This window comes from Eptatretus burgeri, chromosome 9 (assembly GCF_056783735.1).
Source record: "Eptatretus burgeri isolate ZD-2024b chromosome 9, Ebu_testis_v1, whole genome shotgun sequence".
NCBI classification, from domain to species: domain Eukaryota; kingdom Metazoa; phylum Chordata; class Myxini; order Myxiniformes; family Myxinidae; genus Eptatretus; species Eptatretus burgeri.
In genome coordinates this window covers 36,173,872-36,189,394 of record NC_140969.1, presented here as the reverse complement: position 1 = coordinate 36,189,394, position 15,523 = coordinate 36,173,872, and the positions used below count along the sequence as shown (strand labels likewise).

Below are 15,523 nucleotides of genomic sequence, written 5' to 3'. Positions count from 1 at the left end.
GTTACATTTGGCGCAAACCCAACACAGCGCATTACCCAAAGAACACCATCCCAACTGTGAAGCATGGGGGTGGCAGCATTATGTTATAGGGATGCTTCTCATCAGCAGGGACTGGGGCATTTGGCAGGATAGAAGGGAAAATGTCCAGTCCATTCGATTGGGACCATACTCTGTACAGAGCGTTGGTGCTGCCGAAGCAGTCTCCTTGGCTATTCGGCACAATCCTGGACAGGTCGCCACTCTGACGCAGGATACTTGAATGACTCGGTCAGCCGAGTAAGCTGGTACTCATTTTGCTGACCTCGGAAGGATGGCAAGCTGAGTCAACCCCCTGGTGAATTAATTCAGCAGGCAACGAGGCTTGAACTCAGGACCCTCGGATCCCAAGCCGCCACCCTAACCACTGATCCAACACCAGGCTAATGGAAAATGGATGGAGCAAAATACAGAAAAATCATGGAGGAAAACATGCTGCCTTCGGCAAGAAAGCTGAAATTAGGACTGAACTTCACCTTTCAGCATGACAACGACCCGAAGCACACAGCCAAAGCTGCACTGGAATGGCTAAGGAACAAAAAGACAAATGTCGTTGAGTGGCCCAATCAGAGCCTTGAACAAAATCCAATCGAAAATCTGAGGCATGACATGATGATTGCTCTCCATCAACACTCCCCATGCAACTTGACTGAGCTTGAACAGTTTTGTACAGAATGGGAAAATATTGCTCAATCAAGGTGTGCAAAGTTGGTAGACCATTCCCAACAGATATCCAGCTGTCATTGCTGTCTAAGGTGCTTCCACCACGGATTAGCTCAGCAGGGTGGACACTTATCCAACAAAGATATTCTAGTTTTGTATTTTTAATTAATTTTCTGAAATTTGTAGAATTTCTTTTTCACTTGGAAGGTGTGGGTTACGATGTGTAAATAAAGGGGGAAAAAGTCTGAGTTCATACAATTTAATTCCAGGTTATAAAGCAACAAAATATGAAAAAATTGAAATGGGGTGTAGACTTTCTATATGCACTATGTACTTAATTAACTCCTGCAAATGCTTAATCTACTGCTCTGTCCAATACGGTTACGAACTTGTCATGTGGAATGTTTGTGTATAATGAAGAAAAAAAAATCACAGGTTGAAAGACATTTAGCCTTACCCTTGTTACCTTCGCCACCGAAGGTGGAAGGACGTTATGTTTTCTCCTGTCTGTATGTGTTTGTCTATTTTATTACTTACGAAATCTTTAGATTTCGTAAGTATATTGATGACTTCCGTCCTCTGTTTGTTTGTAGGCACCATAACTCGAGAACGGAAGAAGCTACCAACGTCAAATTACACCACGTGATTCAGGAGGGTGATGGCTAGCGCTGATTAGATTTTGGTCAAAATCGGTCAAAGGTCAAGGTCACAGTGAGGTCAAACATTCGATTTTTGATGGTTTAGTACAGAATCATCGTAGAAACTTCTGGTTTGCGTCGCTACCTTCTCTGGAGACAGCTTTTATTAGACAAGGTCAGAGGTCAAGTTGACGATTTTGTTAGGGTTAGTTGTTAGGTCAAGTTGAAAATTTTTTAATTGATTCTTCACCATTGAGAGATAGAGTGAAAAAAAAAACTAAATATATATATATATATATATATATATATATATATATATATATATATATATATATATATATATATATATATGTAGATATCACATTATCTCAAAATGTTGTGGAAGGATTCGGACAAAACTGGGTAGACACGTTGGGTGTGTGGCATCGACGAATTGCTTCAATTTTATTGAAGATCCGAATCCGGATACTACAATTATTTAATTTTTAAAGTGATTCTGCACCATTGAGCAATCAGGCCAAAAATGATATATAGCATGCTATTTCAAAAAGTTATTGGGTCCAATATGTTCTACTGGATCAGACATTGTGTAGTGGAGCTTTGTGCTCAACAAAGTGCCCTTCTTGTTGTAAAGGTTTTGTATAATCCAGAATTTCTTAATACCAGAATAAAACCTCGCCTTTTCAGGGTAGTTTTTTAATCATTTATAAATTAGTTTCATTGCCCCTGTAATACTGCGTGACAATGGTTTCAAATGGCATTCTCTACTTGCGATGATGAACCTCATCTTCAAGGGATTTTGTGAATTTTTGGGATCCAGTAAATGAATGATATATAATTTGTGGTGTTTATCTGGGATTAACATTCTTCTCGATTTTGAGTGATTTATATGGTGTTGTATCAAGTCTTTTATTATTGTTACTTGTTTTGTTTTTGGGTCTTTGAGAGTCCAGCAGTGCCGGATTTAGGCATAACCTAAGCAAGCTACAGCCTTGGGCCTCACAATACGCAGGGGCCTCAAAAAAATGTGAGAAGCCGTGTAAAAATTTAAAAAATAAAAAAAGAAGACGACTATTCTTATGTCTGATTGGTAACAAATTGTTCAGGAGAAAGGTTATTTTCACAGCGAAGGAGAATCAAAAATGAACTGAGAGCAACCATGTCTCAAGAAAAATTGTCTGTACTTAGCATCATGTGCATAGAAAGTGATAAGCTGTGTCGCATTTCATTTGAGGACACAATTCATGATTTTGCTTTTGGGAAATTAAGAACGAAAATGTTTTAAGTTATATCTGATATTATTTTTCTGATTTTTCAAAACGAGTTCATTATTACTCATATTAATAAAAGTGATCCTGATTACTTATTTTGTCAGCATTTTGTATATATATATATATATATATATATATATATATATATTAATGTATGTTAAAATTATTTTTAAAATTACATTTAAGTATTGTTTCCATGGTATACTATATTATAATCTATGATAGAGATAAAGCCAACCAAATGATAAATATGTAATCAGTAAATGCATTCATTTGAAAATAATTTGTATTTTTCACTTTAAATGCCTTGCTATTAAATAATTAAAAGGCATAATGTTTTCAATTTTTGTGAGACCTTCTGGTATAATTTTTTAACAAGGGGCCTCCAAGCTTTATACACCTTAGACCTGACCAAGTCTAAATCCAGCAATGGAGTCCAGTCTGTTAGCTCAATTCTTCCAAAAGCGATTGAATGTGGAATGTTTTGCATACAAATGCAATATTATTGTTATTATTTGCTTTTGGAACAATAACATATTATGTTTGAAGCTGTTTTAAGTAATGACGTGTCTGGAATGTTTAAAATTACTTTCAGATTATTGATTGGAACTTTTCTTTTCAATTCAACAATTCTCCTTTTTACAATGTTTCACTACCTTCTCCAACCATAAAGTCATTTAATTTGTGTGTTTGGTACTTTGTGTTTATAAATTTGTTCTCTCGTCCATTTTGTGTGTGTGTGTGTGTGTGTGTGTGTGTGTGTGTGTGTGTGTGTGTGTGTGTGTGTGTGTGTGTGTGTGTATATATATATATATATATCACACACACACACACACACACACACACACACACACACACACACACACACACACACACACACACACACACACCTTTAAGAACTTTGCATATACAAAATATAGAAGCAAACTGTAAACAGAATATATGAAAGCATAATTCATAGAGGTTTTATTCTACACAGTTCAACTTTCCAGGCTTCAACATAACCACATTATTTCATGTTACATAATTTCAATCCGATTTTCTAACTCATTGAAAACATTCTCCATGTTGCTACTGAGTTATTTCATTAATTGCATTTGTGGTCGTCGCACTAAGTTCCTCCAAATAATGTACTTTTGATGAGTACACATCAGTTTTACATAGCTCCATAAAATGTAGTCCAATGGGAACAGGTCAGGTGAGCAAGGTGGCCAAGTGATTGGTCTACGTCTACGGATCCACTTGGCTGGGAAGACGTCATTCAAGAACCGTCGCACATTTGAATCAAAATGACAGGGAGCACCGTCTTGCTAAAAGAAGGAGCGATTTGAAAGATATATTCATCGTAGTTCAGGGACAAATAAATTTGAGAACACTGAAAAGTAATGTTCACCATCCATTGACCGTTCCTTTTTCACTGCCAAAAATAATTTTCTTGAAAAGAAAACATTTTCTTGAAAAAAAAAAGTTTTCTTGAAACAAGAAAAACATGAGAAAAAGTTTATTGCGGTGAGAAATGTTTTTTATGATAGTCTTGTTGTTGCAAGAAAACTTTTCAGGATTTAAGAAAATATTTTCTGATGAAGAAAATTATTTTTGGTAGTGTTCATCAACAATGAAAGAACCAATGGATGCATGCCTTTCTGAGAGGATGCAAAACTGATTTTTGGTGAATTTCTTTCATGTGACCAGACTTCCTGAGGTTTTTCTGTGCCCAAAAGGTGGAAAATGTGGTGGTTGACTTTGCCATTGATGTGGAATATTTCCCAATCAGAAAATGTCAACGAGTCGAGAAATCCAGGGCAATTGTGGATTGAACAGCAACAATAACAACATAATGCTAACTGTTGTTGGGGAGTAAGAAAGTGAGAGAATGAGGTTCCCTCCCACTTCTTTCACAATATTAGCTGAGGCCGCATTCAATGGACATATTTAGCAGCAGACAAAATTGAATAAATGTACCCGTTACCTGTAAATTTATAACTGCTTGGATTGATTTGTTTTTGGGCCACTATATTCTTAAGTTTTGATGTCTCGAAGTGATCATCAATGCATGGCTTTCCTCGGCTTCCATACTACAGCTCCATATCGCAAAGCAGGAAATGTGCCTTAACAGAATTATAGAGCTTCCGTACCTGCCTCTCCACACAAACCCCATACATTTCTCAATCCAGCAGTTTCCAGTTCCACCAGTTTTTGAAAACGTTATCCATTTCCTATCTGTTGACCTCACAGTCATGCTCAACAAAACCACACCTTGCCGTTGACACAAGGGCGGCAAGCTAAAGACAGCAGACACCAAAGAGTTCAATGATAGGCCAAATCGTTTCCTTTCATCCGATCGTCGATCACCAAACTAAGGCTACCGTATGCTCTTTGTCTGTCAAGAGTGGTCTTTCCATAGTTTCCGCAATAGGCCAAGACCATACGATACGTATGGCAATATGCATCTGACAACATGATACCATGTGACAATTCGTTGCCTAAAATGTCAAATGATAATACACACTGTTGCATGATCGCAACGATCTATATCATGTCGAATAGAACATGGTGCACAAATTTACTGAAATGAGGACTTGGGGAGTACAAACAACTTGAGCATCTCTCACGGAAAATAACATAGCAGTGTCACCATTCCATAATTATCTACAAGAACATCAGCATGCCAATTATGTCGAGTAAGAGCAGTTGTATTTGTGGTGACAACATCCCCAGCAGTTGAAAAGACTTTTTCAGCAGGTACCAATCCGACTGGGATGCCCCTGGCAACTTTTGCCAACAAAGGAAATGAGAGCTCATTACATCAATATCTCAACTGAGAGAGGGGATTTTCAGTGAGTCTTCACATATTCTCAATTATTGTGTTGCTCCTTTGTGCTCAACCGAAACAAACCAAAATTGCAATTACACAAAGAGATCCGACTTTAGTAACATAACAGGTAAACTTCATTTAAGGTGAAAAGGGAGACAATTATGACTTTTATGGCCCTTTCAGGTAAACATATTGAAGTATGAATAACTCACCTTACAGATACTACAACGGTCTGAGACATTTATTTATTTTGCCTGATGTTTCCTCTCCAAAGAATGCAATGACACAAATTTCACAAAATTTGCAATACAACGAACCCTATGCCGTAAGACTACAAATGTTCCAAGACGATAACCTTGGTTTACATAAACAAGAAAATTTATATAACAGAAAAAGTGCATCGGCCATGAAAATAAAAAAAATAATCTGGACATTACATTCGTTCTGGATCTGCCTCAACTTCATTAACTGCCGTCAAGAGGCTGATGACAGAGGAAGTGTGGCCTTTATCAAATTTATGTTTAAATTGATGACTGACAATAATGTGCAACAATGAGGGATCTTAATAATTGTGGCAATGGCAATAGAAAGCACTTCAGAAAGGAGAGGCCGCACATGCTCAGCTCAGCATCAAATGGCAATTTGGGTAACCAGGTAGTCAAGGGCGTTCTGGCATTACACCGACAAAGACTCAACATCACCACCCATAATCATGCATTTCATGTTACATATGTGTGAAATATGTAACATACATGTTATATGTATGTGAAACATGTAACATACATGAAATATGTAACATACATGTTACATATGCATGTGTGAAAATCAAGAATGCAGCAAGTGAGATAATCAGCATGATGGAACAGTAAATATTTCTGAAATTTCTGGTCGAACAAAAACATCAAAGCCTGTTGAAATTTGCAGAAAACTGGATGCAACAGTATGGAAGCATCATCATCGTTCTACAGCAGCATGTGGCTGCAGGTGAACATCGCAGTACCACTGATGCAGTTCCCCCTGTAGTGAAGAGCACAAATTAGGAATTTGGCCAGGGTGCTGGCGATAGCTCGACGACTCTTCACAAATGACACCATGGGGTTTTTAACGTCCACCAGCTCATGCTGGCAGACAGGACACCCAGTTTAACATCCATCCAAGGGACAGCACACACAATGATGCCTCACTCCCCCTGTGAAACACCAGGATGACTGTTTGTAGCCGAGTCAGGATTCAAACCCATACTAGACAGCTCAGAGGCAAGTGTGCGTAACTCTGAGCAAACCTGCCAGGTAGTGATTGCCTGTCAAGGACGACTGTATAAAAGAACACTTTGGCGGTGAGAAGTGTTTGATGAGCGAGACAATTAAGAACAATATTCTGCACTGGCTAAATCCATATCCTAAAACTTCCACATGGAAGGGATACCAACACTTCACCCCTGATGGGAGCAGTGTCCTCAAAGTTCGATAATACCTTTAAAAACAAATGCAAGCATCATTTTTTGTAGTACACATGCAGGCTTAGTTACAAGTATAAACAGAGAGACCAGGTCAACTTTGAACCACCCTCATTTGAAACAAAAGCAAGTACCGTACTGTATTTTTAACAACAGGATATTTGCTCAAGCTCACCGTGAGCACACGTGCACGTTCAAACACCAGCTCAATCCTCGTGCAAGCAAAAGGTTGCTCTCTTATTCCAGGAAGGCAGACGGTCGGTGGTTGGGCAGTAGATGGTAAGCAACGGCCAATATGGTGGCAAGGTTCCATGAGGCATGTTTCACGGAGTTCTGGGATACATGAGTGACCAGCAGCACAGCCACTATTGCCGAAACCGACTTGCTGTGACAATATACAGGGCTTTTCTCCGCACCACACCTGGCAATGAAAAAGTTTTGCTCAAAGGACATATGTAAGGCTCAGTCCATTTAAAGTAAAACATGTCATGAGGAGGGGAAGGAGGAGAGAGAGTTTGAGGTGGAGGAGGAGGATAAAGATGTGCGCTTAACAATAACTCCAACCAGTGCTGGCAAGTCAATGATGGGTGAGGTGAGGCAAATGTGGGTTCAAGAAATCTACCTTGGTACAGCTTTTGAACCCATCAGAGCATTGGCAGATGTTACAGTCTTCCATCCAGGTGGAGCTAGGATAACGGTTTCTGCCTTCGCTCCTGCAAGTCCTCTCGAGTTCCACATCTGAATCAGTGACGATAAATAGAGTAGATTTTTGTGGACACTTCTGATTTAAATGAAAGATTATCCATTTAATCTTCATTGGAAGCATGCCTCAGACAGTGTGAAATGGTGCATCGAGGAGTGTCAGCCTGCAATATTACCGTGCATGCAGTTCAGACCCGTTTTCCCTGGAGGACACACACAGGTGTACCCATTTATCTTGTCAATACACGTCCCGCCAGACATACAAGGGGACGACTGGCATTCATTGATATCTGTTAAGAGAAACAAGTGCACAGCTTAAAGTCGAACATGCACCAAGTTGCTGTTGTATTTCCCATTACTCCTTCAGGGGTCATGTGACTGTAGAGATAGGTTAATGTGCTAAATGACCTTTTCAGAATGCAGGAAACCTGATCTCTGTGATATCCAATTGTGATAGAAGAAACTAACGCTGCACTTACTGATCCGGCAATCGGGCCCTGCAAATCCCGGTGCACATTCGCACATGTACCAGTTCACTCCGTCGATGCAGCGGCCACCATTGGAACTGAAACAATCCACATACATTTCGTCGCAAGGTTAAAAATAAAAACCCCAGAAGCATCCTAATAAGCAATAATACCTTATTAAACGTAATATCATACAAGTATTAAGGGCCATTTATTTACTAGATGTGGATAGGAGGGTGTGCGAAATTTAAATTATTTTTGAGAGATAAGTTCAACAAAAAGGAAGGGGACAGGAAAGAGAAGCATAGGATAGTGTGGGAGGGAATGGGAGGAAAAATAAAACGTTTTGCAGGAAATGAAAAACAACAGATGGGAAGGAATGAGGCATGGGACATTTTGGAGCGAAGGGGTTCAGAGGGGAGGGTCAAAAATCCACTACATTCAAGCCTGAGAAGTAAAGCGGTTACACCACACGATACAACTGTTGATAAATAATAAATACATAAATAAATAAATAAACAATTATATTTTATACCGCCTTTTGCCTTTGGATACAAGGTGCTATTTAAGAGGGTTATGAAGTTCAGATTCCTGTTAAGAATCTCATTCGACTTCCAATGAAGAAGATCACCATCAGCTTCAAACATCTTGTTTTAAACAGACATAACTACCAGATGAGAGCTTTAATGGACTTGAAAGTTCATGTTAGTGCTTTTAATTCATCTTGGCCCTGTATGTGGGATAGCCCAGTTTACGTCTCAAGACCTCATTGTTGCATATGTTGAAAGTATATAGCTCCATACCAAAACAAGAGGTCTTTGTTTGAAAGATAATTATTATTAATTTTTTTTTCAGTAACAGACAAACACATAACATACCATGGGCGAGAAGAGCAATCGTCAATGTCTGCAAATAAGGGGAGGGGTGAGGGTCAGGGTGGGGGGGGGGAGTAACAATGATGTCACAATGTCAATTCATTATTATACTCCAGCATTGCACACAAAGAACACGTCTGGAAACTGCTAAATGCCCCAAATGTCATGCACAACAAAGTTTGTGTGTTCAAGTGATGCTGCATGACAATGTGTGTGTGTGTGTGTGTGTGTGTGTGTGTGTGTGTGTGTGTGTGTGTGTGTGTGTGTGTGTGTGTGTGTGTGTGTGATGGCACCACGCGCATCTCACTATTCGAGCATGTTGGGCCCTCCCAGCCTTCGGAGCACACACAAATGAAGGACGAGTCCCCAGCACCGATACACGTGGCCCCATTCTCGCAGGGGCTCGGTGTGCAGGAATTGTTTTGCGCTGGGAAAAAAAAGAAAGGAGGAAAGAATAAGAAAGAAACAAATGACCTATAAAAGACAAACCACGCAATTGTAAGTAACGAGGTTCGGCAAACTTAAGAAGTGACTGCAGTTGCAAGTGTGATGTGATCCATGAAGATCTATTATATATGGCGAACCATGGTGCCTGTCCGTGTGTTTATCTGTCCCACGTTTATCTGGCCACTTCCCACGCTGTATTTGAAAAGCTCAACATTCACTTTCGAAATGACGGGAGAACAGGCATGAGTAATGTTGATGCCAAATTCTATTTCGCAACCAGGATATTTTGCCCCCTTTTATGATAAATCCAACCTCTGCCACCAGATATTGCACCACCATTTTGCAATAGAAGTGGCTTAGAGCTTTGGCTCTGAGTGAAACCAAGAGTGAAAAACAATTAACCTATAAAAGTCCATTAAATAATTTTAATTGTTAGATTAACTTAAACTTTTCCGGCACTGCGGACAGATACTTTTGCTTGCTTCTCCCGTCACTGGGAACGAGTGCTTTTGGTAGTATTCAATGTTGTCAAATGAAACAAAATTACATTGATGTAAATTAATTTTACGGCTGTCAAAAGCAAAAACCAATGATCATACTACACATGGGAAGACAGCTCGGTGCTTTTGCTGTTAACAAGAGGACAAACCGAAGTCCTGCAATCTTGGTGCTCGAGTTGATTCTTGCTTGAGTCTCCTTTACTCATTCAAACACCACAATGGTGCAAGATTACCATTGTGTTATAATATTATACTATTTTGAGTTATTGGCACCCATAACGTTATCACCCACAAAGGCTTTCTTTAGACCGTTCTTCCCAAACAGGATATAAATTTATTTCAGACTATCATTTTTGCAAAGGCAACAGATTAACAGACTATAAGAGTAGGTCATGTGACCTGAAATTACAATAAAGGCAGCAGCAGGTCAGAATGTGCAAACCCTTAAGTGAGCATATTATTTTGCAGGACATTACTTTTGCTAGTTACAGTCCGGTGACCTGGTGGTGAACCCACTGGACTGGCCTCGAATAGGTCGCGAATTCAAATCTGGTTTAAGGCAGCAGTGTTAAACCATTTTGATTGTCAACAGCTGGGAAAACCGAATGGATCGAAGGGGAATTACTATCTCGGAATTGGATTGTCGGGGAAAAGACACAGCCGGCTCATTAGTGACCTTCAGGGAGAGTATAATCTGGCTTGGCCTTCATGGAGGGGCTAAATAAGTAAATAAATCATCATTGTCAAGTCCTATCCTACAATGAGAGTCAAAATATCAATCTCAGCAAGTACTTTGCAGTTTTTTTTCTTTGGGGGGGGGGGGCATGGGCATACCAGCACGCATCCTAGCATGACAATTGACACACACACAAGCATACGGAACAGTGTGCATGCTGGTATCAAGCACATGCGTGTGTACAGAATCAAATTCAAAATTGCTATTTACTTTTTCATTTCCTGAAGGAATGCGTCAATGCATCACCAATGGCGCAAATAAAAGGGAAGGTGTGTGGGTAAAAAAGTCACCGCCAAATCCAATGTTCGCCAATTTTAAACAAAAACAAACAAACCAAAAAATAAAATAAAATAAAAAAACGTGTAAAAACCTACAAAATAAGTCAGGTCAAAAATGATTATTAAGCTCGCTATTAAAACTTAGTCCAACACTTTTTGGAACTTTTCCGCTGGAGGGTAAATCTTTTTTGGGTGTACCTTTTCCATTGTTTTCCACATGATACAAGAAGTGGGCAGGGATTAAAGTACTTGCAAAGGCCTGTTTAAACCGTTCATTCCATGAAGACAGTTTATGGTCATACATTACACATAAATACACTGCCTGGGGTGTGAAATATTAAAGAGAAACCACATTATGTGCAGTTACTTGCACTGCAGGTAACACCATTCCAGCCAGGCGGGCACAGGCATTGAAAGGAGGCCCCCTCTTCGAAGCACGTTCCACCGTTGTTGCAGGTGGAGGCGTCACAGTGGCTTGTTCCTGCAGAGATGAGAAACGATGAAACATTCCCGCTCATGACTGAAAAGCCAAAACTGTGATTTGTCTGACAAACTTTCGTTGGAAGTTGCGTTCCTACACCCTACTGTAGGTCTACACGCTGATAAAACTGAAAAATTATTCAATCAGGGTTGCGTATTTTATGGATCACCACCATATCGGGTCATGTAATGAGGAGCAACCCTCATCGGCACCCATCATCTTTTCTACCTGATTAACCCTCCCAAAGCCAACCTCTCATGGCTTCAAGTTTTTCATTCCATTTTTGTGATTGAGAGTTTGCGGATGTATCCATCCTTTTCAGCACTTGTGTCCTCCCCTTGCGGTCATTCTTCCCCACATCGCTTATTAGTCCACGTCTCCCTGTATTTTGTCCCTCAACTCTGCTATTGCTGTTTCCCTACCACCACTCTTTCCACTGTTTTTTTTTTGTTGTTGTTCTGTTAAATCCCAATCTGTTCTGTGTTCTAGCTCCTGCACAAGCCTCGACAGTGTGTACCAAAATAAACAAAAACATTTGACAGTTTAATAGAGCTGCAATGAAATGGCCATAAAATTCGTTAGAGGTTCACAATAAAACCAGGTGGCATTACAGGAGCTGTGGTCACAGGAGCAAATATGTAGATTTGAAAGGATCCAAGGAGTGGCATTAGGAGACAAACAGAGTGAGGAAGAGAGATGGAGAAATACGGGTGGATAGAGGCAGAGCGCGCAAACAGACACACTTGAATGGCAGGTTCTTCCCTTCCAGCCGCCTTGGCATGTGCAGTTAAAGTCATTTGCAAGATCCGCACATGCACCACCATGCTGACAAGGGTTTGGAATGCAGTCATCTACATCTGGAAAGGAAACGGGAGTGGGGGGGGGGGGAAGAAACACAAAAGAAGGAAAAATTAAAATTGAGAGTGAACTTCACAACTACTGATTCTATTAACAGCCAAAACTATTGTTGTGGGGCTGGACTGGGGAACGTTTTTGGCCATAGTCTTTTCTGAAATGGATGGTGGGACCTAACCTCTGACTGGACATGATTTGGGCAGGAATTTGTAAATTAGCCAGGGTGCCCTCGATAACTCGCTTATTCTTCACAAAATATGACCGTGGAGGTCTTTGACACCCATCAACAGCCAACACTGATAGACAGATCATCCGGCTAAATGTCCTCACCCTGCATGACACCAGGATCACAGTTTACAGCTGGGCCTACATTTGAACCCAGGCGAGACGACTCAGAGGCTACTGTGCATGCGTCTAGACTACCCTGCCAGTCCTTGAGGAGGGGGGGGGGAGATAGAGAGGGAAAGAGAGAGAGAGAGGGGGGCAGAGAGAACGGGAGGGAGGGAGATAGAGAGATAGAGAGATAGAGAGAGAGAGAGAGAGAGAGAGAGAGAGAGAGAGAGAGAGAGAGAGAGAGAGAGAGAGAGAGAGAGAGAGAGAGAGAGAGAGAGAAGAGAGAGAGAACGGGAGGGAGGGAGATTGGGGGAGAGAAGGAGAGAGAACGGGAGGGAGGGAGATTGGGGGAGAGAAGGAGAGAGAACGGGAGGGAGGGAGATTGGGGGAGAGAAGGAGAGAGAACGGGAGGGAGGGAGATTGGGGGAGAGAAGGAGAGAGAACGGGAGGGAGGGAGATTGGGGGAGAGAAGGAGAGAGAACGGGAGGGAGGGAGATTGGGGGAGAGAAGGAGAGAGAACGGGAGGGAGGGAGATTGGGGGAGAGAAGGAGAGAGAACGGGAGGGAGGGAGATTGGGGGAGAGAAGGAGAGAGAACGGGAGGGAGGGAGATTGGGGGAGAGAAGGAGAGAGAACGGGAGGGAGGGAGATTGGGGGGAGAGAAGGAGAGAGAACGGGAGGGAGGGAGATTGGGGGAGAGAAGGAGAGAGAACGGGAGGGAGGGAGATTGGGGGAGAGAAGGAGAGAGAACGGGAGGGAGGGAGATTGGGGGAGAGAAGGAGAGAGAACGGGAGGGAGGGAGATTGGGGGAGAGAAGGAGAGAGAACGGGAGGGAGGGAGATTGGGGGGAGAGAAGGAGAGAGAACGGGAGGGAGGGAGATTGGGGGAGAGAAGGAGAGAGAACGGGAGGGAGGGAGATTGGGGGGAGAGAAGGAGAGAGAACGGGAGGGAGGGAGATTGGGGGGAGAGAAGGAGAGAGAACGGGAGGGAGGGAGATTGGGGGAGAGAAGGAGAGAGAACGGGAGGGAGGGAGATTGGGGGGAGAGAAGGAGAGAGAACGGGAGGGAGGGAGATTGGGGGGAGAGAAGGAGAGAGAAGGAGAGAGAAGGAGAGAGAAGGAGAGAGAAGGAGAGAGAAGGAGAGAGAAGGAGAGAGAAGGAGAGAGAAGGAGAGAGAAGGAGAGAGAAGGAGAGAGAAGGAGAGAGAGAGAGAGAGAGAGACACACAGAGAGAGACACAGAGAGAGAGGGAGGGAGATGGGGTGGGGGTGGAGAGCAAACTTTCGCCACTATTTTTCTTTTGTGGATTCCCAGAAAACCAAACACCCCAAATGAGCTGAAAAACCATGCAACACAATAAGTAACTGTATATATTTTGAGCATCAGGTTTCATAATCTGAAATATTTCACTGTTTCACCGATATTCTTCCATGTAAGCAGCTGCAGCTTGTAAAAAAAAAAAAAAATCTTATTGACAGCAAAAGCATTCCAGAGACTCAACGAAGATATATGAACATTTCAACGACATGGGTAAGTCAAAATCTTGTCATAACTCGATTTAAACATTTCCTCAATCTTACGAACAATATACTCTTTAATTTTCACAATTCAAAAAACAATTGTTTACTTTTATCAAAATGAAACCCAGCGTGCTTTAACATCAACAACAACAACAAAAAACCCTATAAGAGTGATACCAGTAGGAATCTACTCACCGTTTTGGCAGAAGTCTCCATTCCAGCCATCAGGGCAGATACACTGGAAGGAATTCACACCATCCACACAAGTGGCACCATTTAAACAGTTCTTGCCCGCACAGTCATTGATATCTGCAGGATGACAGATCCAGAGAACAAGTCAAAACACATTTGAAAACAAGCAGTGCAGCTTTCAGCACCGAGGTGAGCCCCTACTGCGGCCAACATTATTAAAAACCAAAACCAAAACCAAACACAAACACACACACACACAATTTTCTTGAGTTATGATTATCATTTTGCATGCAGCCAGTAGCTGCTGGTTGCATCACTGCTGGAAGCGAGGCTGTGCCACTGGTGCAGTGCCCCCCCCCCCCCCGTTTCCAGTAAGCTGACACTCATATTGCTGACTTCGGAAGGATGACAGGCTGAGTCAACCCACCTGGTGTTATCTAACGGCACGGCAAGGGCTCAAACTCAAGACCCAAAGATTGTAAGCAAGCCACCTTAACTGTGAAACGAACACCAGGCTGAAAAGGAGGGTTAATGAGGATTGAGACAATCATGAGTATGGATGGCAGATGACCTGAGATGGTGTTGAACAGCCATGGAGGAAAGAATGGGTTTGAACAGAATGAGGAAGATAATTCCACAAATGAGAGAAAAGAGGGACAAATGAGTGGAGGTGACCAGTGAGCCTAGAAGTGGGTTACTATTGGGGTTACAGTATTTCCACCAGCCTTGAGAAGTTCAGTATGGATGTCACAGATCCCAGGTGCTTCACCCCATTTCAACTGCTTCACCTCAGCCTGTGTTTCCACAAACGAAGGTGGATCACAGTTGATTGGAGGGTCAGTAATAGGGATAGTAACACCCCTGACATCCAACTCAACAGCTGGTAGGTCAGCCTGGTACAGCTGCTCAAAGTTACCAGCCCAGCGGGCCTTCATTTCGGACTCATCTGTCAAGAGGCCCAACAATGATGAGGTCATTGTTAAATACAATATTTCCAGCAACAGTAGTGGATCATCACTGCAAAGTCTCGCATTGAAAGGCTAAGCGGTTTCAGGAATTTTTTTTTTTTAATATGATTGACTCGGCAAAGAGAATTCCATTCCATTCCATTGGGACCATCCTCTGTGCAGAGCATTGGTGCTGCCTAAGCAGTGTCCTTGGCTATTGGGCACGTTCCTGGACGGGTCACCACTCCGACACAGGATACGAGCAAGCTGACACTCATTTTGCCGACCTCGGAAAGATGACAGGCAGAGTCAACC

General features: G+C 41.9%; 1 protein-coding gene across 1 annotated transcript in view; it reads right to left on the bottom strand.

Annotated features, from left to right (window-relative positions):
* The window catches only part of LOC147019901 (protein jagged-2-like), a 150,275-nt gene that overhangs the window by 16,467 nt on the left and 118,285 nt on the right, over window positions 1-15,523 (bottom strand). Inside the window, exons 15-23 of the mRNA XM_085894735.1 lie at window positions 14,265-14,378; window positions 12,109-12,222; window positions 11,252-11,365; window positions 9,231-9,350; window positions 8,927-8,954; window positions 8,061-8,146; window positions 7,758-7,871; window positions 7,502-7,617; window positions 7,055-7,300 (exon numbers count right to left, since the gene is read on the bottom strand). Coding sequence (XP_085750861.1) covers window positions 7,055-7,300; window positions 7,502-7,617; window positions 7,758-7,871; window positions 8,061-8,146; window positions 8,927-8,954; window positions 9,231-9,350; window positions 11,252-11,365; window positions 12,109-12,222; window positions 14,265-14,378 — 1,052 coding nt within the window. The remainder of the gene's footprint in view (window positions 1-7,054; window positions 7,301-7,501; window positions 7,618-7,757; window positions 7,872-8,060; window positions 8,147-8,926; window positions 8,955-9,230; window positions 9,351-11,251; window positions 11,366-12,108; window positions 12,223-14,264; window positions 14,379-15,523) is intronic.